The following is a 24,952-nucleotide window of genomic DNA, read 5'->3' on the forward strand; positions in this document are numbered from 1 at the left end:
ACTTTATTTTACTTTAGTCTTTAAAACTTGAAGTATTTCTCAGCAGTTGTAGAACTAGGAGTCTAATCTTATATTGTTTCATGGCAAGACTCTACTTTGATGTTTACAGAAAGCCCGATTATTTGCCAAAGAAGCCATTCTATGTTATAAGCCCATTGTGTCTTCAAGCCTCACAGGTTTTGTGTGGGCTTATGGGAATGCTATTACCTTTGACTTTTGACTACAAATTGACTCCATTTGCCGAAACGAATGTCTCGCATTTGATTTATAGAGAAGCCACAGACCCAGGCACTCGTCGTCAAATATTATCTGTGGTCTTCCGAGTGATTAAGCAATAAATATACAAGTTGACAGTAAATTATTAACGGAGGATAGCTTGGGGGTCTGGGGGATCGACTTCGAGTCGGTTATCGTTATCCTTCTTGTCGAGGCCAGGCACGTAGTCCGGGTAAATATTTGAACAAATATTAAAAGTAGAACAAATTCAAAACGTGACACATTTAGGGGCAGACCTTTCTCTAGCATAATTTTGGGGCGAATGAGTGGCAATAACCTGAAATGCAATTCAAAAGTCATTTGGGTTTCGAAAGAAACGATTGTGAGCGACACTCAAAGGCCGTGGGCTGTGGGGTCCTGGAGTCAGGGTCCTGTCTGTGTGTCTGGGCCTGAGTTGGGATAATAAACGTAAAACGCTTAGCACTAAAGACAAAAAGAACTGCCATACATCCTCTCATCCTGCCAGCCAAAGATGAGGCGGAAAGGGCCGGGTCTGGGGCCCGGGACAGAGCAACAATGCCGCCAAATGAAACAGCAAACAGAAAAAATGAGCAGGCCGAGCGAGGAGTGGGAGGAAAACATGGCCATAACAATAAAAGCACAACAATAAGCAGTAACAACGAGGACAACATTGCCGGGCTCTATGGCAGGAGGTGACACACACACATCCCCACTCTGAAACTGTTGCCAGTGCTGACACAAAAATTGGGAGAAAAACTAAAAAAATAGTCAAATATTTTATGTTTCAAAAGATATTATTGGAAATAAAATATATATGTAATTTAAGAAATTTTATTTAAGCAAACTTTATTTTATAAATACAAGCAAGATACATCCTCTGTGGCATCATGGCCAAAAAGACAGAACCTGGAGAGGCCCAAGCACAGCGGATGTGGGTGGAGGTGGGCTGGGTGGCTGGGTGGCGGCCATGGCGCTGCCAAGTGTAGCAGATTAACGGAATGTTTGTTAAATGGCGCACGGCTGTGTGGCCTGATGGCGGGGGAGGGTGGCAGGGCAGGACTTTTGAAGGCGTGGCTGGGGAATGCCGTAATTCTTATAATTTGGCCTGACTATGTGGCATTGTGGGCTGCCCCCGAAAAACCGATTCCCCGCTCGTAGACAAAGCGGCCACTAATAAGGCTGGCGGCAGACTCACCGAAAAACCACAGGACCTTCTCACTTTAAGGCCCACACTCCTCGTTGAGCTTTTAAAATTTTAAATTCCACAGCTTAGTCGACATTTTAGCTAATTAAAAAAAAAAAAAAAGAAGAAAAGTATAACGAAGGCCAAGTAAAAGGACGGCAAATCGAATTGAAAAAGGCTGCTGAATATTTTCATTTGCTTAATGCTCCTATAAGCCGCTTAGGTGGTTATATGTATCTCGGCGGATGTGTACCCTCAGGAAGTGTATATATATATGAGTGTGTGTGACAGTGATGGCCATTTGAGTAAGAATTTAAGGGCAGATAAGAAAAATCAATTTATTTAAATCAATTTATTTTAGCTGGCAACTTTCTGTTTTTTTATGAAAGATAAAGAAATTGGTGTTTAAGTTCACCCACTTTATTTTAACACTGAGTCTAGTTGGATCGAAACTTTTGTATTTATGGGAGAACGGTTCAATTCACTCGAATGCTTCCATTGTTGGCGGAAGGGGCATTTCCCGAGGCGTCGTCCCAGCTCCGGGCAACATTGAATCTGATGTGGTTCAAAATATATGCAGAGCGAAAGGCATTTTTGGGCCTGTTGCAGGCATATTCGTACACAATTTCAATTGATTTGCCGTCAATTTCATTTGCTGAGCTCGAAGGCAGAAACATGACAGCCCCAAAATACGCCAGATATCTTTATGCCTGTGTATGTATGTAGTGGAGTACATAAAACAGACTTGCCCCAAGCATGATGAATTATTATTTCCTCTTTTGTGCCCCACTGGCCCACACCTTTTACGCATTACGCATACGCACCGTGTACTCAGAGCGAGGTTGTTCGTTGTCCTCTGTCCTCTGTCCGTTTGTCCGTTTGTCCGTCAGCCTAACCACAATCATTCATCATGCTGCAGCACAGCAACACATTGTTCTTGCTGTTCCGATTGTTGTTGTTTGGTTTGCTCGGCCAACCATTTTCCGCTCATTTTCCCAACCGCCCCAGCCCGTTTCCCAGCTTTGACATCGATACGGTGTTGATACACACGTTCATTGGGCGGACATTGTTAATGTATTCGATGTATATAGTTTGGCCTTTTTTTTTGGCTTTAAGCAAACCCAGCCAGAAGCAATTATACGTGCCTAGCCGGAAACCCAATCCCCAAATGTGCTAATCCATCAATACGACTCGACTGAAAGCTTCAACACTCCGTTGCCTCATTTTTTTGGTGGCATGAGTTGTAAATGGGTGTCTGGGACGGAAGCAGCAACTTATAGCATGTATTCAATAACTTTGTTTCCCGAGGGAGCTCCCGGGAGGCAGAGCTTTCTTCTTTTTACTTTTTTGCATTTTTCCACGGCACTGGATTTTGTAAATATAGGGATATATACTAACTTTAAAAAATCAGTCTCTCAGTTTGACATGATGTAGAATTAGTTAAATTATAAATTAAATAATAATTACCTGCTTTAAAGGAAAGTTACTTCCCCCATTTGCGACAAGTCCTTTGGAAGTAGACGAGACAAATTTGCAGCCATTAGAGAAACTCAAATATAATTGCCAGGAGAAAGTATCCACCGACAACTGTGAGGCCATTAAAAATCACTCCAAACTGCTTAGACGGCAAATTTTATTTTGCATTTTTTTTTTGAAGACCGTCTCCCTCTCATTATTTGCACGGAAGTTGGACTCGAATTATGGCCAATGTATAATAGCCATTAAAACTTTTTTGTTTGCCAGACAAGCTGGGCGAGTGGAAACGGAACGGAAAAGTGAACAGGAAAATGGCAAATGGGAAATGGAAAATGTGAAAATGGGAAAAAGATGGAGGAAAGTATGGAATACCGAAATAAGCCAAGGTAGAGGAGATTGAGGTGGAATACGAGTGTTAGACGAAAACTTTTGCAATAGTCATTTCGCTGCCTCAGTCAGTCAGCGACTGTCGCTGCTGTCCTTGGCAGGACAATGCAGGACTACCCACATACACACTCAAATCGCATTACTATGTTAAACAAAAACACAAAAAAAAGAAAACGACGAGGGACAAAGCCAAGAGAACTGAGATAGAAAATTCAGCAGAGCGAAGCTCCGCAATTGCGAGACTGTCAATACAAAATGTAACAATTATGTCGAGATGGGGGATGTCGAGTTGGGAGATGTGGGGAGCTGACCAACTAGCTGCCAATGACAATGGACACCGAACACACAACGGCAACAGGCGACCAGGCGACTGTCCACGTAGCTACAATGTCCTTCTGAATTATTGAGCATGCAACTTGTTGAAAATCCAAGGATACCGCCAAAGGAGATGCTGAATGAGCCCGCGCCCAGTATCATTTATATAATAAGTACCAGCTAGCTGGAAGCTTAATTTACTCATTTCAAACGAAATGTTAAAAATTTACCAAGTTATTTGCCAAGGGAGCTGGATGGAGGATGGCGGATGGGGTTGGCGAAAAAAATATCCTAACTGAAAAGCTGAAAACAATTAAAAACTTTGAGGCGCTGGCGAAGAATTCGGAGAGAAATGCGCCCCGACTTTATGGCGTTTTAATTGTTCAGGGCGTGAAGGGTCCGAGTGGATGGGGGCTCTGGGAAAACAAATCTAGAAACTCGAGGCGTTGAAGCATGGCCGAAAGTGGAGCGGGATACCTGGGGAAATCAATATTTCCTCGGCAAAGCTTTGATTGTTATTTTATTTATTTTTTTGTGTTGCTGTCAATTCCAGACTTTCCGCCCGCAATCAGTAGTGTTTTCTTCAGAAAACTTGTAGATTGAAAAAGTTTAAAGTAGAAAGCTTCTAGCTTATTTTATTCCCACTAACCCCATTGTCCTGGAGTGTATATTCGTTAATTTTATTGGACCATTCTTAACAACGGCTAGCAGCTGGCCTCAATGGCAGTCACGTCGATATTGTACGGCCAATTTGTTCGTGACTAACACTTTCACGGGCAGTTGGCCAGGAGCAGTGGAGCAGCATAAATCAGCCAGAGTGGGCTCACTCAATCCATCAACGTTTTTGGCATTGAAATCAGTCATAAGGAATAAGCCACTGACGGATTCAGCAATCTGAACCATTGAAATCGGCTTTCATGGGGTATTTGAGGGAAAAATTTAAAATGGAAGGGGGCTTGGAAGCTTTTAAGATTTAGTTTTAAAGAGAAATATTTATTTCTCGTTTCAGAAAATGTTTCAATAGAGATGGCCAAACTTTCACGACGTGCCTCGTCGTCTGCAGCAACGCCGTCAACCGCCACAACAGCACATACTGCAACTGCATCAGCAGAAACCTCAGCCGGGCCGAGTCATGCCCCAGGCGACACGCAGCAGCAGACCCATTCTCCAGAACAGCAACAGCAGCAACTTCAAGCCGATCAAGAGCCATCGGTGCAACATCTGCAACGCATTGAACGTCGAGCCACCAGTGGCGGCACCAACAGAAACAAAAACAATCAGAACAACAACAAAAGACTCCAGTCAGCTTCTCTTATTGATACCAGCGCTGATGTCCCGCACGATAATCCAACGCCATCACCGACACCGACGACGCTTTCGAGCCAAAGCAACACCAGCCACACTGCCGCACGCAACAACGAGAGCAGCGCCAAGCCCGCTGGCCCCACTCCCGCCCCCAATCTCGGCCATGTCACGGCGAAGCCCTACATGCCGCTCCTGCCCCCCGGCGAACGCAATCTGACGGAGGCCGAGAACCTAGCGGAGCGGGCCAGGATCCGGGCGGAGTTCTTTGCCACCTATGACGTGATGACGGGGGTGAGAATCGCCGCCACCTTGGGCGGATTCTTTGGGCTGATGGTCTTCCTCATTGTTTGGAAGAGTCGGAGCAGCAGCAACGAGACGATGAAGGTGCTCAAGGATCCCAAGATGGCGGCGGTAGCGGCTGTGTGTATGCAGGAGGAGGAGGAGCGGGAGATTCACGAGGCTATTGTGGCCACGGGGATGTCCATATACCCGGACGAGTACGATGCCCTGGTGTACCGCCGTCAGCGGATGTTGTCGCTGGGAAACGTGAGTGCTCCTCCGCTGTTTAATCGTGGATATCGTTGTGGTTCAGTTGGTGAGTTTAAAAAAAATGTAAGGCATTTTAAAATCATATTTAAACTATAAAATTTTCCAGGAGGTGTGGGCGCAGGACCTCCAGTGGGCTATAGCTATTTGCTGGAGCCGCCTCGCCGCTTTTCCTACTCGGCCATGTCAGGAGGAGGAGGGGGACCCGGATCCGGTCACGTGGGGCGGCGCAAAAGCGGATCGGAGTCGTCTCGGATATTTAGCAACTATCCTATGGGCGGCAGTTTTGGGACGGACGATTATTTCGTGGAGACGGACGACGAATTGGAGGCTGAGGAGTACATGCAGCGAGATGCCCGGGAGGAAACGGATAATCAACATCAGCGCACCGATTCCACAAAAAGCAAACAGGGATTTCTGTCCGTACCGATAGCGGTGAGTTGAAGTGGACAGTCTATAAGAGTTTCCATTTTCATTTAAACCTAATACCTTTGTACATGTGTTCCTGACTGTGTTCCAGGGTCACGACTCCCGGCGCAGCAGTGCCATGACGTGCTGTAGTACAGACAGCTCCTACCTAGAGCGGCGCACCTCCGCCTACATGGGCGGCTGTATGGGCAACCTGCCTCCGGCCTTAGACCGCAAAATGTCGACGGCTTCGCGAACGTCAAGCATTGAGAACTGGGACTACTACTACCCGGACATCCAGGTGATCCAGCCCACGCCAAAGGCTTCCCCCTGTCCCTCGGAGCGGAGTATTCACGAATCGACAGGCACCGTTGCCGGGGCAGGATCGCGAGGCTCTAATCTGTGTGCGCCGAACATTAAACGGAAGCACAGCATCGTGTCCTATGATCCAGACAGTGCGCAGGCCGGCCGGAAGCAGCAGATCCACTCGATCAGTGCCGATACCGTGGACGTTTATCCCTACAACCAGGAGAGCACCGTTGACCTGGCGCTGCCGTTGCCCAAGCCGGTGCAATCAGCCCCGCCCACCAGTGTCCACCAGGCGTTTCACTTCTGCGACTCGCCCTCCGAGGAGCTGCGACTGGGTGTGCGCCGGAAGCTGACGCTGGTGGAGCTGCAGCGGAATGAAAGCAATAACAATAGCTTTCCATACACGGCGACGGCAGCGATTCCGGCAGCTATACCCACAGCTCCGGGCACCGCTCCTAATTCGAGCAGCATCAGTGTGGACAGCACGCCGGCGAGTCTGGAGCGGCTTAACGGCGGGAACGGAAGCGGCGGTAGCGGCAGCTTGAGCACCATATCTGCATCTAATAAGCTGCCAGCGGGGATCGTCGGCAACAACAATCCCGAGAAGCGAGCGCCACTGGCCTCACTAAGTTCCTTTAAGATCTCCTCGCTGGAGTGCCCCGACTCGGAGCTGCGCTCCCTTGACGAGGACTCGGTTTTTGGGGTGGAGAGCCCTGCGGATACGGACGACGACATGCAGCAGCTGAGCAGCGACAGCGAAGAGCAGGAGGCGGTGGCCCAGGCCAAAGCCCAGGCTCAGGCTCATGCTCAATCCCAATCTCAGAGCTCTTCAATCCGGATTAGTGGCGAGAGTAAGCCCAGTCCCATTCCCCTGGCCATGCCACTGAAACGCCTCAGTCTGAGTTCAGTGCCATCGACTGGTATGACTGGCTTGGGTGGCGGTGGTGCCCGGCCCCGACGGCCTCTGCTCCAAAGGCACCGTACTATTAGCGCCACATCCAGCGATCGGGTGGCTCTAATCGCCCAGCCTCTGCAGCTGCAACAGTTCCACATGGGCTTGCCCATCCAGTCGGAGGTGCCGCCGTTGGAAACCCACTTTGGTGCCGTTATCAGTCAGAGTCCGCCGAGGAGAGGACCGCTTCTGCAGCAGTACAGTGATCCGCAAACGACGACGACAACCACAACGACCACCACGACGGAGGACGACACCTGCTCCACGCTCAACACAGAGCTGGGATTGGCGGACGGATCAGGAGTAGGTGGAATAGGCGTTGGAAGCGGCGGGGGAAGCGGAGAGTCCGCCACGCACACGCAGTACAGCAGCCTGAACACGGTTATCAGCCTGGGCAGGTCAACGCCCAGTCCCGTTCCTCTAACCATCGCCACCCGGATGGACAATATCGCCACCACATCTCAAACCAGTCAGCAGCCAGCTCAACTGCCAACGAACGCCTTCCGCCTGGTGCACGATCCTTGCCCCTCGTCCGTCTCCGACTCGGTGATAACCACCCGGCATCAGAGCATCTGCATGCCCGCCTCTCTCAAGGACTTGATCCTGCGCAAAGCCCCTCCTGCTCCTTTGCAGACTAGCAGTGGGATCAGTCGGAGTGCCACCAATCTGAGCTGTGAGGGCGGAGGAGCCAGTGCCCCAATCACAACGACTGCCACGCCTGCCGTCATGCTGGAGCTTCCTTTGATCCGGTTGCCCAACGATGACGAGGAAGATGAAAAGGATCAGGAGCGGCAACGTGAGCGGGAGAGTGCAGACGCCAGTGGAGAGAAGCGGGATCCCAGTCTGCCCGGCACCTCCAGGAAATGGTCCAAGGAGACACTATTCTAGCCCAGTTGGTTTCCACTGCTGCACCGAGGGCAGTTTCCTGGGTCGGGCCACTATTTAAGAGCTTAGAAATTGACTTTTGTACGCATGGTAATGGGAACTACAGTGAAAACTCCGTAGTCTAGTCTTCTTACTAACTCTGCCTTAACTAAATCTAAAAGATGAATCTTCAGGGTACTCATAACATATAGCTATTTCCCATCCAATCTATTTCCAATCTAGGTAATAAAAAGTAGCATCTTTCTACAATCTTTTCTTTTTGCTTCCATGAGAACTTGTCTGTTAAGAGGAAATCTTCCACAAATCAACTAATCTACTATCCAGATTCCAGTTGTCAAGTATTAAAAAAAAAACAAGAAAGGAAAGCTAACTTCGGGCGGAGCCGAAGTTGATATACCCTTGCAGTTCAGTCGCAGTCCGCTAGGTGGCGCCACCCATCTTATTTTATTAGATATATAGCGGATCGTTTATAGTCGGCCGATCCTTATGAAAATTGGCAGATCAGATTGTTTTCCCCAAAATAGAATCTGTACCAAATCCCATCTTTCTAACTTAAAAAACACCAAAGTTATGCCAATTTCGATCGTTCTATGACAGCTATAGGATATAGTCGGCCGATCCTTACGAAATTTTGTACATAAGATATTTTGGTCAAATATAACATGTGTAGAAACTCCCAACCCTCTAACTTAAAAAACACCAAAGTTATGGCATTTCCGATCAATCAGTTATATGGCAGCTATAGGATATAGTCGACCGATCCCGGCCGTTCCGACTTATATACTGCCTGCAAAGGAAAGAAGGGTGTGTGCAAAGTTTCAACTCGATAGCTTTAAAACTGAGAGACTAGTTTGCGTAGAAACAGACAGACGGACAGACGGACAGACGGACAGACGGACAGACGGACCGACGGACAGACGGACAGACGGACAGACGGACAGACGGACAGACGGACATGCTCATATCGACTCAGGAGGTGATCCTGATCAAGAATATATATACTTTATAGGGTCGGAGATGTCTCCTTCACTGCGTTGCACACTTTTGACCAAAATTATAATACCCTCTGCAAGGGTATAATGATATGCATCCTTGTTGCTTTAGGGAGTTTTCACTGTACTTTGGCCGCATGCTCTGGCAACGAACTTCCTGGGTTTGCTCGAGACCTGTTACTATGGATCGCAAGTATTAATGGGTATTTAGGCATAGCATAGGTGGATTATATTAAGCGCATTTAGTCAAAGCATAAGTTTAGTTGGCAGTGGATTAAGTTTAGAGAGTTAAAGTAGAACAAAGCCTACTAAAATATATGTATAGAAGAATCGAATGGACAAGATAAGAACAACAACGTATTCGTAGTTAGAGACTGTTGTCTATTACTGTTAATAGAAATCTAAAAGTTAAGTAGTGATACTCGGATTTATTTTTCACACGAACTCTTTGGAAGCTGCAAGATACCAGCTAGATCTAGTACTGGAGCTGGAACAGGAGTAAGACCCTGCTGCAGGTCGATCAATATTAACATCTCCCGAAGGCATCTCCGAGCCCAACTTGAACCTCATCCTTGCTCTCCCTATAACTAAATGGAAACTCTTCTAGTGTCTTAAACAGCAGCCAAATACTTAAAGTATTGTAATTTAGTAATTTTATAGAATGCACAACAGAAAAATCAACTTCGAAATGATCGTATCGAGGTATCCTTACAACTGAAGTACTCTGACAGAAGACCTTAAGGATCCTCCGCGCCGAGGTCCCATCCGAAGATGCCTAAATGTCTTTACGCGTAGCTAGACAAAAGTTGAAGATTTTCTAGGACAACTCTAGAACTTCCCGCTCCTGCCTATTCGAACAAGAATTGTTGAAAACTTAATACATAGAGTTGTTGTCAGAACATAGAGTTACAAACCAAATTATAAAATTAAATGAAGGAAAGAAATGAAAACAAGAAGAGTATGTATGTAAACTATTTCCTAACTCATCCCACCTACGCATCTCTATTTTTCTATGAAAAGCTAAGCCAAGAAAAGGAATACATACGGATTGGAAGTGAATAAATCAAATAGACGTATTCGAATCAAAATACACCATTAGATGACTAAAGCAAAAATAATACATAATATTAGAGCTGCATTTTAAGGTAATTAAACGGCCCCCAGAGACTTTCTCACCTGCCTGAGCCTCAACCTGAGCCTGAGCCTCAGCCTGATTTGTACCTATCCTATGCATAAATACATATATATTTATATGCCTCATCCCCAAACCAAACACATGTATAAATCGAGACCCATTTGAATATTTTTTAATACTAGTATGTATTTTGTACGACAAATGGCGCCAATCGAAACTGGTAATGGGATATCAAAAATGCAAAGCAAGGGGTCGATATAGCCCTTAAATACAAAAACATTTCATTGTTGATTATATGCTGAAGAACATAGGGGTAACAGAGTAACATAAAATTCGAAAATATTGTAATTGTAGCGTTGATTTGTTTCCAAACAAAAGCAAAAATATACATATAAACTAATAACGTAGATAAATATACATGCATATATATTTGAAGAAACCGAATGAGCAAAACTAACTTGTATAAGTCTAAAGAGTAGCGGAACCAATTGTTAAACCTAAGCATAATAAATCTGTAATAAAACCGAGCTGTTGTACTGAATGAACAATAACAATGTTGAAGATTTGGACATCGTAGCGTACTCAGATTATGAACTTTGAACGATAAACTTTTTACTATCCCATATATTGTATATCCCTTCGAACCGAACTCCTTTCGTTGAGACATCTTCTTTTATACTTTTGTACTTTAGCGGCGACTTCCTAGACTTTTTAGTCGATTTCCGTAAAAACATGCATCAAAATGATGCATGATGTCTTTTTTTACCTTTAGCTAAACATAAATTGGACACGAAACCGAAAGCAATTCAAAAATGTTACAAGCCTTGATGCTGTTGCTTCCAAAAAACAGTTCGGGAGCGAAAGATCAAAGGCAGAATTATTAAAGCGCAAGATTACTTTAAAGAACGGATTAAAAATTTTTAAAAAATATGAGCTATTAAAGAACAAACTTAGTTAAATGTTATATATATATATAAAAAGAAAAACCAAGAAATTGATGTACATGTTAGCGATATTAATGAGAAATGTGAAAAGTGAAAAATAAACCAGAGGAAAATACATAAAAAGTTGGCCAGACACAGTCTTTTTTATTGGTTAAATCTAATGGTATTGAAAATATTACGCTAAGATCATGGTCTTCGTTGAGATCAACGCTTAGTATCTGTACTTGGTGGAGTAATCTTTGGGGGAAACAACCAGACCTCTGCCTTTGCGGGCGCCTCGATACACTGTCTCCACAATGTCGATCATCTCCTGCTTGTCCTCCAGCGGCCAGTTGATCTTGTTATTGTTGCCAGTGCCCAAATCAATCATTATGTGCTTGTTGCGAAAGAAAAACATCACCGTGCAGGGATCGTACAACTCGTACATTTTGTTGAAGTCGGGCACCTCTGTGATGTCCACCAGGTAGATGACTGCGAAATTCTTAACCTTCTCCGCTATGCTGTACATCACCTCGTCCATTTTCATACAGGCAGGGTCCCAATCGTGACCGAATCGGATAACCTGGAAAAGGATGATTAATACGATAATCTATGTTTGTGGCCAAGGGTGCTCCGCAAGAAATCGTTTGTACCGGAACTTACCACAACGCGGTCCTCCTCGGAGAGAATGGCCTGGTCCACTTGCCAGCCATTGTGCAAATGCGGGAGCATATACGACATCTTGGCGAGTTATTTTATTTATAATTTGATAGAAAGAAACTATTTTATTGCAGCAAGATACTTTTCGTTCGGAATAAACAAAAACAGCTGAATGTTAGAAATACGAAATCCACACAATTGGAACAAAGTGGCAACGCTCATAAGAAATAGAGTGACCAGAGAAATTATGGTTTTTCATTAGGCGCCAAATTTAAAACACATTTACGATTAATTTAATATTGTATTTTAGAGTTTTATTTGAGTTTTAGTAGCGTCCCTTATCAGTTCAAGTATTTCTGCTTAAAGCTATCGATGTGCTCCAGCACCCTCACCGTCATATCATTAATGTACTCATCCCTACCCTGATCTGTGGTAAACGGATCTGGAGCACTTCGCCGCGAGACGTAGTGATTGGGAAGGTTGACCTTATGTCGGCCAATGGACTTAATGATAAGCCACAGGATGTAGAAGCTGAACCACACGGTGAAGTATAGAGGAATGTACCAGAGCTTGCGACCGATGTAGAAATAACTGTATTTCTTCACACGTGGCTCTGGCGGAGGCGGTGGCGGTGGAGGCGGCTCAGTGGGCGGTGGTGGAGGTGGTGGTGGTGGAGGAGGGGGTGGAGGAGGTGGAGGGTGGTGTACATGGTGGTGATGATGTGGATGGTCATCATAATACACATCTGGATAGGTGTCATCTGGATAGGAGGGCTGGTATCCATAGTGACCCGGATAATGATCGTGGTGGTGATCGTGAACGAGGTCATGGTCTGGAATGTGGTCATGATCATGATCGTGACTGTGATCGTGATCCTCTGGCTTGGGAGCCGCAGACTCTGGATGGGATTCTAGCCAACCGGGTGGAGGTGTTGCATATTCCATATTTGGATCGTATTTGTGATCATCTTCTCCATGGGAGCCATCGTTATGCAAGGCTGGAAGGGAAGAATCGTCTCCTCCACCATCCGAATCACCACCGGCTGGTGGACCCATATCGCCCATATCATCTGCAGCGGCGTCACCTCCTCCAGCATCCTTGCCTTCCTGATCCTTCGATGGCAAATTGTCCATTGCGCTGGCTGGTAAGACGCCTATTGTATCATCATTTCCCAGATCCTCATCGGGTGGCGAAGATTGACTCTGTGAACTAGCAGCCGTATCCTTGTCTCCGTTTGAAACAGAGACGGGTCCTGGATACTTGTAACCCCCATCTGTGGGCATAGGAGGTCCTGTATACATGTAGCCAATGCTGTTTAATCCACCAGATGCGGGAGCCACATAACTAGTCACAGTGTCGGAAGGCAATGCTGCCTTCGGGTCCTGTGATGGCGAAGGATATCTGGTATTGAGGGGCGGGAACGAATAGGCATCCGAGGGCGGGACATAGGTGTTTACAGAACTCGATCCAGAAGCCACCTTGCCATCCTGTCCGTGGGAATGATCGTGGGAGTGGTCATGGGCATGGGAGTGTTGGTTTTTGAACACATTGGAGGCTGTTGCTTCTCCGGGAGTGAAGCGATCACTGAATCCTGCATAAGAAAAAAATCATTTTTAATTTAAACATTTAGGAGCAGTTGAAATACAAAAGATGAAAATGAAATTTTAAAACTTTTAATACAATTTTCCCAACTTGGGTGTTGATACCTTTATTGTAGCTGGGTCTTAATGCCGTTTTGCGAGATGGATTTCGTGATGATGAGGACGAGTAGTAGGATGGACTACCTTGTGGATAAATACGTGTTTGTGAGGGTCGTTTGTTGTACGGCTGGGGTTTTCCTGCCCGCAGTAATGGCGTAATCAGTTGTCCAAACGGATATGCTGTGCGGTAATCCACAGCTCGTCCTGTGGAGGCCCCCTCAACGATTGGCTCAGGAGCCGGATCACTAGGCTTGTCCACCTCAGCCAGAGGAGTCACAAAAACAGGTGCATCTGTGGTGCTAATAGCTGGCTCAGGTTGGTGGTTGTAAGGAATGGGTGGGAGAGAGGTCGTAGAGGAAGCCGTCGTCGGAACTTCAGTGGTGGACACCACATTTTCGCTGGAGTTAAAACTGAATGGGCAAGGACATTGAGTCAGGAGTTCCGATCCGAAATGGTTTCCTCTGTAACTTACGTTCTGGGGAATATCAAATCCGTATTTAAGGCCTTAAATATCCGGGGTCCCTGATCCGTGTTAGCGCTGCTGCCGCTGACCAACACTTGGGAATAGGCATTGATTTGGACGGTGCCGAGGAATAGTTCGAGACACACCACAAGCGCCCAGCAAGGGCCCTTTAATCGCATCATTTAAACTGATTTCTAAATCTGTATATCCTTTATTTTTCACTATCACTAAATATCCTTTTTGGTGCTACACTTGCGTCATATTCGCCGAAGCCCGGGAAAAAGCGCCTCCGTACCGTGTCGCGCGAAATTCTTGAATACAACGGAGAACGGAACGGCGATTGGTTTTATTCGAACCGTCCAGCCAGTTCGTGATTTCGTTTTTTCATGACCCAGATTCCAGGCAGAAGGTGCTACTAGAAGTGATCTATATACGGATGATCTGGACGGGCACAACAGCACTTTCATTTCGTCGACCCAGCAGGTGCTAATCAATTGTTACTCCACATTTCTGATAGCATCTTCCGTTATGTGCTCCCGCCATGTCTTTACCCAGAGCTCGGACTGCAGCTCCATCTCTAATCCGTGGACATATGTATGTACATGGAATGCTATAGCGGTTTTGGTTGGTGGCGTGTGCCTCCAATTTTACAAAAATTAGTATTGTTTTCTAGTCCCTGAACTTGCCTTTTGAATTTATTTTAACTTTTGAAACATTTTTTCAGAATAGTTTTTGAAAATACTACGGTTTTTAACGATCTATTTTATACGTTTTATAAAGTTTTCCTCATATATTTCTTTATAATATGAATGAAAATGAACTCCAAGAATTCTAACCCGCACAAACATTTCCTCTTTGGCGCTCAAAGGTGCTAATTAAATGCCATCTCAACCGGCACATGGATCTACGTTCCGCTTTTGAATCTATTCCATGTGTACCCCAAATTGAATGATTTCTAGTTCGAATTAAAGACAATAATATTTGTCAGCTTCCTTGCCATGATCGAGTGATAAGCGGTGGATGTGGGTCAGTTACTGAGGCACTTGCTGCTGCAGCGTGCCCCTTCGGATTAGCACCTATTCTCGGGCGTGCTATGTACTAGGTTGATCCCGCTTGTTAACATCTTAATTTTTGTGGTGTCCAAGGAGAACCAGTTCTGAGTACCGCCACTTTCCCAAAACGGACCATTCAACCAAATTCAACCAACTTTTACTTGTTTAAATAGGGATTTTCATTTTTACCATACAGATATTTCATACAATGATTGCAAGTCTTATAAATGTTAGTACACAAAGTTATATCTTATTGAAACAAGGAACACGAACCAACCGTCTTTAGAAACAGAATAACAAATATGTGGGTGTCTCCTTAATCAAAAGGGGTGTTGCAATTTAAAAAAAAAACACGAGGAAGTACAAATGGCTAAAAGTACGGGCCGAACCTAAAAACGAGTCAAAAAGTTTACAGGCAGTCAGAAGCAGCCTCAGTAAAAAGACCTTAGTGGTTAGTCATAATCGTAAAAGTAAGATGTAAGAAGCGTGGTGAGTTGTGGTGTTATATACAGCCTTGGCACTAAGTACGTGTGTAACGGTGGCGTCTTTTTGTTTGGTAGATCATTCTTAGAAGGGCGAGTTCATGCCCAGTTTGGTGCCAAAATCAAGGCGTGCCCGCCGCTGATAGCGCGCATTGACCCTAAAATAGATAGAATAGAATGTAAGAAATAATAATGCGAAATTGTGAATAACACTCACTTATTCTCCTGGAACTTGGCCAGCTCACTGGCAATCATACTCAGAAGACTGCCGCCAAATAGGACTAACATGGCCACCCACACTTTGGGCAGCTGATCCTGCAGGAAATCATCAAACGCTACTTGCAAAGTGCAGATGATCCCATGGAAAATAAGCAACACCAAGCAGGTGATGGCCCAGATACGATTTGTAAACGGATTGCGCTGCCAGAGCGCGTAATCGCGATGCACGAATGTCACAGAAATAACCACTAAAAATATATAAAGAAATTAGCAAACAAGTCATGAATTACAAGTCACTCACCAAAGTGCAAGAGGATGGCCAGCAAAGCAAAGCTTCGGGATAGGTACAGGAATTGATCGAAATCTGCATCATCCTTGGTATCAAATTCAGGTTCTTCGGAATCTAGAACGGGGCTAGGTTCGGGGTCAAGACTGGACTGGGATAAAATAATCCAATAGGAAATAAGCTGAAATTATAACTATTTTAAGTATGGATTTCTTTAGACACCGGACCATGCCACTTACGACTGACGCCACTAAAACGATGAACTTGCAACCATAGCACCACATAACAAAAGCAAAGGCTCGCGAATCGTAGTCTGTCTGCTTTTTGCTGGTAGCTCGGTTCATGATCTTTGGATCTACGTCGATGTGGGCAAGGGAGATGGCGATTAGCGGCACTGGCACACACATCAGGTAGATAACAAGAAGCGGGGGCAGGAGCGGCGGCAGTGAGAGGCACGCGCAGAGAACATTCAGAATGGAAATGGAGCCGGCACAGCAGGCCCAATACTGGATGCAATTCCAAAGACCCAGAGAGAAGCGGCGTGACAGCTCGATTATGGCCACCAGCGAAAGTGGGTCGTCGCGGCAGACGGCAATGGAGCAGGGCAGTGAATTCAGCAGACGACTGAGATACAGTGGCGATATGGTATGGGCGGGCGTCTGCATTGCGCATCCCTGTAGACCCCCTTCTAGCAGCTCTTCGTCATCAGCGACGGCCTTTCCCGATTTACCCGCCAGATGTTGGCGCTGCCACAGCAACTTATTGTGCTGAATGTTGGCCTCCGTATAGGCGTCGACATCCTGGCACACCTGCGGATACAACGGCTCTACGGCGATGCTACAGTCTGCCTGCAGGAAGATATCTGCATTTGCGTTGCTCGCAGAGCTTCCCAAGCAAACAACTATCTCTCCGTAGGACTGCATAATGTCCAACATTTGGCGAGTAGCCTCCGCTGAGCAGTCGGTAAACAGGGAGACCTGCAACGGCACGTTGTCCACTTGTTCCAGATGTGGTCTTATATTCTCAATGCCACGAGGAAGCTTCGCCCGATTAGACATGTCAAAGTTAATTGGAGCACTTTGGTCCGTGCTCTCCGTCAAGGTGCTTAGGGAGCGGCAGTTCTCATCCATGGCGGAGTCCAATGAATGGCGCTGCTTGTGCTTACTGGGGTCCAAATCCCCATCCAGTTCAGTAACTCCAGGAAGTTCGTCCTCTGCGGAGTCATTGCTATTTGGTGATTGGATTTCCTCTTCGGTCAGAGCTGCGTTCAGAGGATTACACTCATCCGGATTGGATATGGCGCCTGGTGCCGAGGAGCTTAGAGTTTTCGAGGACTCTAGATTGGTGGGCAGTCCCAGAAGATAGCTTGTCTCTGGACCATCACCTACAATTTCAGGGTTTTTAGTTGCGGGTGTATCTACGAATTCGGATGCGGAATCTGATGCAGGTGCAGGGGACGATATGTACATGGCACTGGTGGGATGATGGCTTTTCTCATGGGTATCAATTGTGGTGATGGTGACTTGGTGGCTTGGTTTACCCAATTGTTCCGGCAACTCCTTCGGTTTGGCAGGGTTCCTGTCCTTTTCCTTCTCGCCCGGTTCAGGATCAGGCTCGCTGAGCAGCGAAATATGACAGTTCCAGCCAGACTCGAGACCCATCTTCTCCGAAAAGACGCGGGAACGCAGCTCGTTTTCCTTACTGAAGTGCACGAACCGGATGCAGGCTCGCTCTAGGCGTTCCACCAGTCGAACTATATCGTTCTGAGCCTGGTACTGCATTGTCACCATGCCGATAAAAACCTGGTGGCACTGCATCTCAAAGCAGCCCTCTACGTCGTTACAGTCCTCGTCCTTGCTCTCAGAGAACAACAGCGAGTCCGTGCTGATGCTGTGGCTGAGTTTTACGTGGTGGCCCCCCTGGAAGTCACAGTGCGTCTTGTCCACATGCTGCATGCGCAGCTTCGACTCTGGAGGCAGCTCCAGATACAGGCAATCACCTCCGCTTTGCTGGGGTCCGCTCAAAGCTCCGTGGATTCCATGCCGAAGCGGACGATAGGCAAACGCCGTGCAGTAGGATGTTAAAGCGCTGCGCTGATAAAAGTCCAAAGCCCGTTTACGATCCTGCGGGGAGAGTGGACGTAAGTCCTTGCCGTCCCAGAAGTCATCGCAGCAGTCCAAGATAATATCTGCCGTGCCTTGCGTAAAAAGGGACAGGTATCCGCCTGGATTCTCCTTCATCACTACCGACAAGGAATGCGGAAATGGTACCTTCACCTTGGTGGACAGCTGCAGCTGTCGGGCAAAGCGAATATCTCTTCGGACAACATCCGGTTGCTGTGGAGAATGGAAGTCCATAAATAAAAGGAATTATAGAAGGAAAAGTTTGATTCACTTACCAAATGGCGGTAACTGGCCAGTTGGCCCTCCAGCGCAAACCTATCCGTGGCATGGTCGGTGAAGCCAATCTGCTTGGCAAGCTCACAGAGGCAGCGTCTGTTTTCCAAAGATGTAATACCGATTAGAACTGGTTCCAACTAGCGCTGGATGCGACGACGGTGCGTAAGCATGCAGGCAAGCGTGGTGGGTCAAAGGGTGAGCGGATGGGTTGGGGACGGGAGTCGGGTGGCTATATTTAAGCGTTCTTGAACGTTTGCTACTGAAAATAGCATGCCAATGTGGGCCAAATGGAGCGGGTCGGAGGGGCGACATCGGGAATAGGTATTCAGTAAAAACAAAATCATATAGTGACAATAAAATTAAATACAAAATTACATGTTATTTTATAGTACGGGTGGTGTATGGGAAATTATAGAGGCTGAACGATTAGATAATGGCAAATTACTGGAAAACAAAAATACGTTTTTCTTACGCTCATAATTTTCAAAACTTTACCAATCGCTTGTGTCTGTTTTGTATTGTGTGGGGAATCAAATTGTCCAATTGGATACAAAAATCAAAAATACCCAAAGCTAGGACTAATTTGTTCGGGCTCGCTTTGGATGGTATTCGATACCGTTTTTTGGAGAAAATAATTAGACTATATAAGATATACTTGACCGATTTAAACGGTCTTTTATATGATTGGGTTAGACAGAAACTAACGATGAGTATGGCAATGAACTACGTACCCATGCAAAAAGCTTTTACTCGACTCAATGAGTGCATACGCATACCGATTTGTCACGGGCACCAGATCTTTGTCGAGCATAGCCACGGCAGTAACATGGCCACAAAACTGGGCATAATGCTCATGGGTAAGCGGCGAACAGGTGTTCAATAGGATGGCCAGACCTGAAATCAAACGATTATTTCATTTTTGAACTGAATCTCAACTTAATGCAAATAAGAGAGAGTCACCCAATGGCTTCAGGGACTTGATGTGGGCCTTCCATTCGTGGTCGTCGAACTCCAGCCTAAACGGACAGTGCTGGTCGTGCGTCAAGTCCAGCACCTCGGCCACTATGCCCCGCTCTTGATGATCCTCGTCTACGTCCGGCACATCGTCGCTCTCGCTCTGCATCGATGAATCACTGCCCGCTCCATCCTCCTGGGGTTCCTCGTCAGTGTTGTGCAAAAAGAAAACCTTTTCGGCTGTGGGATTAGGCCACGACAGGATGCCCTTTTTGTCGACACAGCACAGAGCCGAAATGGAGCCCAGCACTTGGACAAGGTTGGCCGAACGGGGCAGAAGTTCGCTGTCTCCCCTCCACATTTCCAGCCAAATCCGGAATACATTGGATCGCAACATTGATACGTTGTGGTAGTCATACGACGGCGTGTCCAGGTCCTCCTCAAATGATTTGCTCGTGCTCTTTTCGACGGCAGCCTGCGGCGTCTTAAGGAAGCACTGCAGCCGGGCAATGCCCCAAAGATTCATTGATATCCACATAAGAGGAAAAATCAGAGGCAGTAAAGGTATAATCGCTGACGCCGGGGATTCGATGAGCAAAAATCGCCAGTTGTGCTTCTCGTCAGACAGACCATAACCATGCAGGCGCAGTAGACCCGATACCAATGTAATGATCAGGGCACTAATGAAGCCCCACTGCTGTATGTACTTGGTCACCAACTAAAACCATAATATATGATAAGAAGAAACTCGCATTTTGCTGTGAGATCGTCTTACCAGATAGCGTTGCTGATTATAGATGGTGGGCGGGCGCTTCAGGGAGTTCTTCAGGCAAACAATGAGGTTGTCCAGGTAGGGTGTGCTCTCTAAACAGCATACCAGATCAGGCAAAGGCGGGCGAGCCACTGGCTTCACTGGAGGGTCGCCCTGAGGAGCAGCCCCGTAAATTTCATTGGTCTGAAAGAACCGATTTGTCTCCAGTTCGTGGCAGGGACCGGGTGAGATGTGGCCGGGTCGCAGAACAATGAAATCCCCTTTAACCAGTAGAGCCCACGGAAGATTGACGACAACTCCATCCCGGTAAGTCCACTGGAGGGATACACATGGCGACATGGGATTGCTTAAATGCGGATAGTTAGCTGGTTTCCAATCGTCGCTAAAATGTTGCTCCGCCAATCGAATTTCTGCCAGGGCATGTCGAGTCTTTCGAAAAATCTCCGTGCGTCGTAAGTTATGCTCCCTGACCACCACAAATAGATCAAGAACCAGGATAGCCAGCAGGCACAATGGGGACCATAACATTCCCGTGCTCAGAAGCGCTCCACTGGCCAGGAGGCTCGTCCCGACAGACAGCCAGCCCAGCGGACTGTCGTAGCGCTTCACAAACGCCGCCCGAAACTTGCGATAGGAGCTGCTTAAAGAAAGACTATTCTGTTATCAATAGATACGACTAGATAGCAGGAATCCTACCTCTCCGCTCCACCCAGTCGCTCATGCTCCAGCAGCACCCGTTCAATCTCCTCGTGCAGACGCCGCAACGCCACTTTCGTGGTGAGGCCATGCTGCGGCTTATCCAGCTCCTCCGCCGATTGCCTCGCTGCCATTTTGCGTCCTCTATTCCTCGACGTGCTGCTGCGGCTGCAGTTTAAGTAATTGCGGCCACCTACAGCATAGTTCCTCGGACTTTACTTTGTTTCGATTTTGGATTCGCCGATCAACTGTTCCATACAAAGATGCGGGCAGTACGGTCACACCGGCACAGTGCTGGCGGACCTAGAGGCCAAAGAATACCGCTAGATACGGTGTATCTTCAAAACTGTGACTTTATATGAAAGCAAAGTATCTGAAAGTTCTTTACTCTTATTTTACGATCCGAATAGTAGGCGGAGAAACATACATTAGAGATTTTTTCATGACTGAAACCATTAGCATTCAGTATCCGGAAGTGAGAACTTCAAAAATAGTCTAGCTCAGTAAAAATTAAAACCAAATTTGGATAGGAACCAAAAAGTATCTACAGAAAAGTAACTGCAAAATTAATTTTAAAAAACATACGGTAAAGAAAATTGAGTTTTATTTGAAAAATCTGAAAAAACTAAAGTGTTTTTTAAAATTTTAGACTTAAAAGCTTTTAAGTGCCAGTGGGAAAAAAAAGATTAGAAAATGAGTGGCAGCGGTGATGGTATTCCATCATTTAAGTGTGTGCTTATTGGAGACGGTGGAACTGGGAAGACGACCTTTGTCAAGCGGCATTCCACTGGAGAATTTGAGAAGCGGTATGTGGCCACTTTGGGCGTCGAAGTGCGTCCTCTTCTTTTCAACACCACACGCGGCTCCATCCGCTTCAACGTGTGGGACACCGCCGGACAAGAGAAGTTTGGTGGACTTCGGGATGGATACTACATTGAGGGGCAATGTGCCATTATAATGTTTGATGTGACATCTCGCATCACCTACAAGAACGTGCCCAACTGGTATCGCGATCTGGTGCGGGTGTGCGATTCTGTACCGATTGTACTTTGCGGAAATAAGGTGGACATAAAGGACCGGAAGGTGAAGGCCAAGGCCATTACATTCCACAGGCAGAAGAATTTGCAGTACTACGACATTTCCGCCAAGTCCAATTACAACTTTGAGAAACCGTTTCTTTGGTTGGCGCGAAAGTTAGTTGGTGATCCTCTTTTGGAGTTCGTTGTGATGCCAGCACTCCTACCCCCCGAAATCCACATGGGGCCCGAGTTGCTGGCTCAGGTGGAGCGGGACTTGGTCGAAGCTAAGGCAACTGCCCTGCCGGATGATGACGACGACGACTTGTAAGCTTACATACCCACTGGGAAATCGAGGGAAATTAAAAAAAAAAATTTGCATCTGGATAATTTTCCATCCTACATAACTTATTCTGTTACAAAATTGATATTAATAATTCGTTCTGCCTCGTATCGGATTTCGGTAATTGTCCGGAGAACCTATTATATAGGAGAACCAGAAAAAATAGTGGTTCTTGTCATGTGTGTACATTTTATTTATTTGGAGTCAATACAAATTTTATGTTTTTCGTTATGTTCGCAAATGATGCGTATTATTTAACATTAAATGGATATCATCTAGGTTTTACGCAGGAAATATGTTGGCACTGAAGATGTACCGGAGATCACCCTGAGAAGCTGGACGCCGACAAATTGGACACTCCGCGGCTCGCATCAAAGCTGACCTGATGCATGAGTCACCGTATAGATGACCACAGGCTAGAGACACAACGCGATGGCCACCGCTCTCCTCCCAGGGCGACAGGCATATGGAGCAAGTGATACTTTCCTCGTTTTGAGCTTCACGATTCTGCAACCTTTCCACTTCTTGAAGATGCTCTCGCTCCCGGTTGTTAAGCATTTCCTCCCTTTGGGACATTCGATCCTGTGATTCGGTAGCTATCAACTGCATCGAACGGAGTTCTTCCCCCAGTCTGTCCAGGGTGGTGTTGTGGTTCTCCTCCTGCTGCTGCATTTGTAAGGTCAATCGTTCGACCCGCTGATCAGTGTCTATTATCATCTGCAGCGAAAGGATTTGGTTCTCAAGTTGCTCCACCGTACTCAAGTGTTGGGACTCCTGTTCCTCCAGTTGCAGTAGCATTCCATCACGCTCTATTGTGAGTTCTTGATTGATCTTTTCTTGCGTTTCCAGATTGTCGAGCAGTTGCTGGCTCATTTCCTCCTTGTCGATTACTTTCTGCTCCAGGTTGCTTATTATTACCTGCATTGAAAGTAGTTGCTGATTCAGTCTTTGGACGATAGCGCTTTGTTGGCTTTCCTTCTTATCAGATTGCGATATCAGGTCGTTCTGTATTAACTTTAGTGATTCGATTTCGTTAACAAACTTTTCACACATTTCCTCCCTCTGCAATCTTTGCTGTCCTATTATCACCTGCAATGAACGGATCTTCGCCATAAGTACCTCCGTATCAGATGCAGTTGAGATTTCTTTTTCATTTAATTTGAATTTCATGCCGGCGGACGTAATGTTAGAATCGTAGGTCAGTATTTCAATGGCATTCAGAAGCTCCAAATCGCTTTCATTCACCTTCCCCTCGGGGCGCTCTTGACCTAGAGGTTGCACATGCTGACTGGTGGAGTCTTCAGGGTTATCTCGCCAAAAAGTTTTATTCCATTGCATTAACCATTCCCACGATTCCTCGGCATACTTATCATTAGTACGGAGGAAGTCCATGACGAGTGCTTATATATGTATGTTCCTTCTACAATCACCGCTCCGTCTACTTCCACTGCCTCGGAAATACTAAAGCATTTGAATCCTCAGCAAAAATAAAAATGCTCTGAAAAATGAATTGGACCCGGCTGATAGCTATGTATGTATGTATGTAGATCAAGTTATCGTGCTAAATTGAGGCTTGCAAAAAAGCTCTATACGAAATTTCTTTAGTCTTGGGAGTCCCCCTATTTCTACTTCTTTTCCAGTCTTGGAAAGCGTACATATGTTTTTCAAAGAATTTAAGACAGCTTTTACCCTAGAATCGAAGGTTTTGGCACCAGTATGCTCTGTTTATATTTCTGGATGGACTGGGATTTGTGATGAATTTATGGACTGGGCTTATCTTACATAAATATTTGGGTAAAGCAGTGAGACATTGCTGATTCAAAGGAACTTTTTATACCCTTGCAGAGGGTATTATAATTTTGGTCAAAAGTGTGCAACGCAGTGAAGGAGACATCTCCGACCCTATAAAGTATATATATTCTTGATCAGGATCACCTCCTGAGTCGATATGAGCATGTCCGTCTGTCCGTTTCTACGCAAACTAGTCTCTCAGTTTTAAAGCTATCGAGTTGAAACTTTGCACACACCCTTCTTTTCTTTGCAGGCAGTATATAAGTCGGAACGGCCGGGATCGGCCGACTATATCCTATAGCTGTCATAGAACGATTGGAATTGGCATAACTTTGGTGTTTTTTAAGTTAGAAAGATGGGACATGGTACAGATTACTCTTTGGGCAAAATAATTCAATATGCCAAATTTCATAAGGATCGGCCGACTATATACGATCCGCTATATATCTAATGCACTGCAAGGGTATATCGCCTTCGGCTCCGCCCGAAGTTAGCTTTCCTTTCTTGTTAGATAATGAGGAACTTTATACAAATTATTTAAATCATATAAAAAAACCTCTTGACGAGGTAAAGTACCGGTGACGAACCTGCATGCGAAACCCAAAATATCTGATATCAATTTTAGTGACGAAAATATGCTATATAGGTGTACAAAATTGCATATAAAAAATATTCTTGTTCGGCACGTGACTGATTTGTTTTTGTTTTTCTTGCACGTGCCGAACAAGAATATTTTTTATATACCCTTGCAGAGGGAATTATACCCTTGCAGAGGGAATTATAATTATGGTCAAAAGTGTGCAACGCAGTGAAGGAGACATCTCCGACCCTATATAGTATATATATTCTTGATCAGGATCACCTCCTGAGTCGATATGAGCATGTCCGTCTGTCCGTCTGTCTGTCTGTCTGTCGGTTTCTACGCAAACTAGTCTCTCAGTTTTGGAGCTATCGAGTTGAAACTTTGCACACATCCGTTTTTTCTTTGCAGGTAGTATATAAGTCGGAACGGCCGGGATCGGCCGACTATATCCTATAGCTGCCATATAACTGATTGATCGGAAAT

General features: G+C 45.9%; 6 protein-coding genes across 12 annotated transcripts in view; 2 read left to right on the forward strand and 4 right to left on the reverse strand.

Annotated features, from left to right (window-relative positions):
* The window catches only part of LOC6506712, a 34,843-nt gene extending 26,383 nt beyond the window's left edge, over positions 1-8,460 (forward strand). For both annotated transcript variants that reach the window (XM_001965195.4, XM_044716534.1), the window contains 3 exons: positions 4,608-5,498; positions 5,559-5,884; positions 5,970-8,460. In XM_001965195.4, the coding sequence (XP_001965231.2) occupies positions 4,625-5,498; positions 5,559-5,884; positions 5,970-8,006 (3,237 nt within the window). In that variant the 5' untranslated portion in view covers positions 4,608-4,624 and the 3' untranslated portion in view covers positions 8,007-8,460. The remainder of the gene's footprint in view (positions 1-4,607; positions 5,499-5,558; positions 5,885-5,969) is intronic.
* A 2,727-nt stretch (positions 8,461-11,187) lies between these two features.
* On the reverse strand, positions 11,188-11,926 carry LOC6503874 (thioredoxin-like protein 4A). The gene is made up of 2 exons (XM_001965196.4): positions 11,717-11,926; positions 11,188-11,636 (listed from the first exon to the last, which is right to left on the reverse strand). The coding sequence occupies exons 1-2, from the start codon at positions 11,792-11,794 to the stop codon at positions 11,286-11,288; spliced, it is 429 nt and encodes a 142-aa protein (XP_001965232.1). The 5' UTR covers positions 11,795-11,926; the 3' UTR covers positions 11,188-11,285.
* Positions 11,927-12,001: 75 nt separating this feature from the next.
* LOC6503863 (extensin-2) lies at positions 12,002-14,216 on the reverse strand. Of its 2 annotated transcripts, none has more exons than XM_014904924.3 (3): positions 13,886-14,216; positions 13,498-13,823; positions 12,002-13,304 (listed from the first exon to the last, which is right to left on the reverse strand). In XM_014904924.3, exons 1-3 carry the CDS (start codon positions 14,056-14,058, stop codon positions 12,055-12,057), a joined length of 1,749 nt encoding a protein of 582 aa, XP_014760410.2. In that variant the 5' UTR covers positions 14,059-14,216; the 3' UTR covers positions 12,002-12,054. The 2 variants fall into 2 exon arrangements, with proteins under 2 accessions (XP_014760410.2, XP_001965233.3); XM_001965197.4 differs by having other exon boundaries at positions 13,420-13,823.
* An 867-nt stretch (positions 14,217-15,083) lies between these two features.
* On the reverse strand, positions 15,084-21,014 carry LOC6503852 (transmembrane protein 94). Of its 5 annotated transcripts, XM_014904922.3 has the most exons (10): positions 20,737-21,014; positions 20,044-20,680; positions 19,275-19,986; positions 19,046-19,208; positions 18,314-18,410; positions 17,456-18,251; positions 16,155-17,299; positions 15,931-16,096; positions 15,628-15,877; positions 15,084-15,568 (listed from the first exon to the last, which is right to left on the reverse strand). In XM_014904922.3, exons 1-10 carry the CDS (start codon positions 20,868-20,870, stop codon positions 15,496-15,498), a joined length of 4,173 nt encoding a protein of 1,390 aa, XP_014760408.1. In that variant the 5' UTR covers positions 20,871-21,014; the 3' UTR covers positions 15,084-15,495. The 5 variants fall into 5 exon arrangements, with proteins under 5 accessions (XP_014760408.1, XP_014760407.1, XP_001965234.1 ...); XM_014904921.3 differs by having other exon boundaries at positions 16,155-18,251; positions 19,091-19,208; positions 20,044-20,677; XM_001965198.4 differs by having other exon boundaries at positions 16,155-18,251; positions 20,044-20,677.
* Positions 21,015-21,168: 154 nt separating this feature from the next.
* LOC6506723 (GTP-binding nuclear protein Ran) lies at positions 21,169-22,142 on the forward strand. The gene is made up of 2 exons (XM_001965199.4): positions 21,169-21,322; positions 21,386-22,142. The coding sequence occupies exon 2, from the start codon at positions 21,430-21,432 to the stop codon at positions 22,081-22,083; it is 654 nt and encodes a 217-aa protein (XP_001965235.1). The 5' UTR covers positions 21,169-21,322; positions 21,386-21,429; the 3' UTR covers positions 22,084-22,142.
* A 128-nt stretch (positions 22,143-22,270) lies between these two features.
* Positions 22,271-23,561, reverse strand: LOC6503841 (E3 ubiquitin-protein ligase rnf8-B). Its single transcript, XM_001965200.4, has one exon. It carries the CDS (start codon positions 23,485-23,487, stop codon positions 22,378-22,380), a length of 1,110 nt encoding a protein of 369 aa, XP_001965236.1. The 5' UTR covers positions 23,488-23,561; the 3' UTR covers positions 22,271-22,377.
* Between the last annotated feature and the right edge of the window lie 1,391 nt (positions 23,562-24,952).

The sequence above is a fragment of the Drosophila ananassae genome, chromosome 3R (genome assembly GCF_017639315.1).
Source record: "Drosophila ananassae strain 14024-0371.13 chromosome 3R, ASM1763931v2, whole genome shotgun sequence".
Taxonomy (NCBI): domain Eukaryota; kingdom Metazoa; phylum Arthropoda; class Insecta; order Diptera; family Drosophilidae; genus Drosophila; species Drosophila ananassae.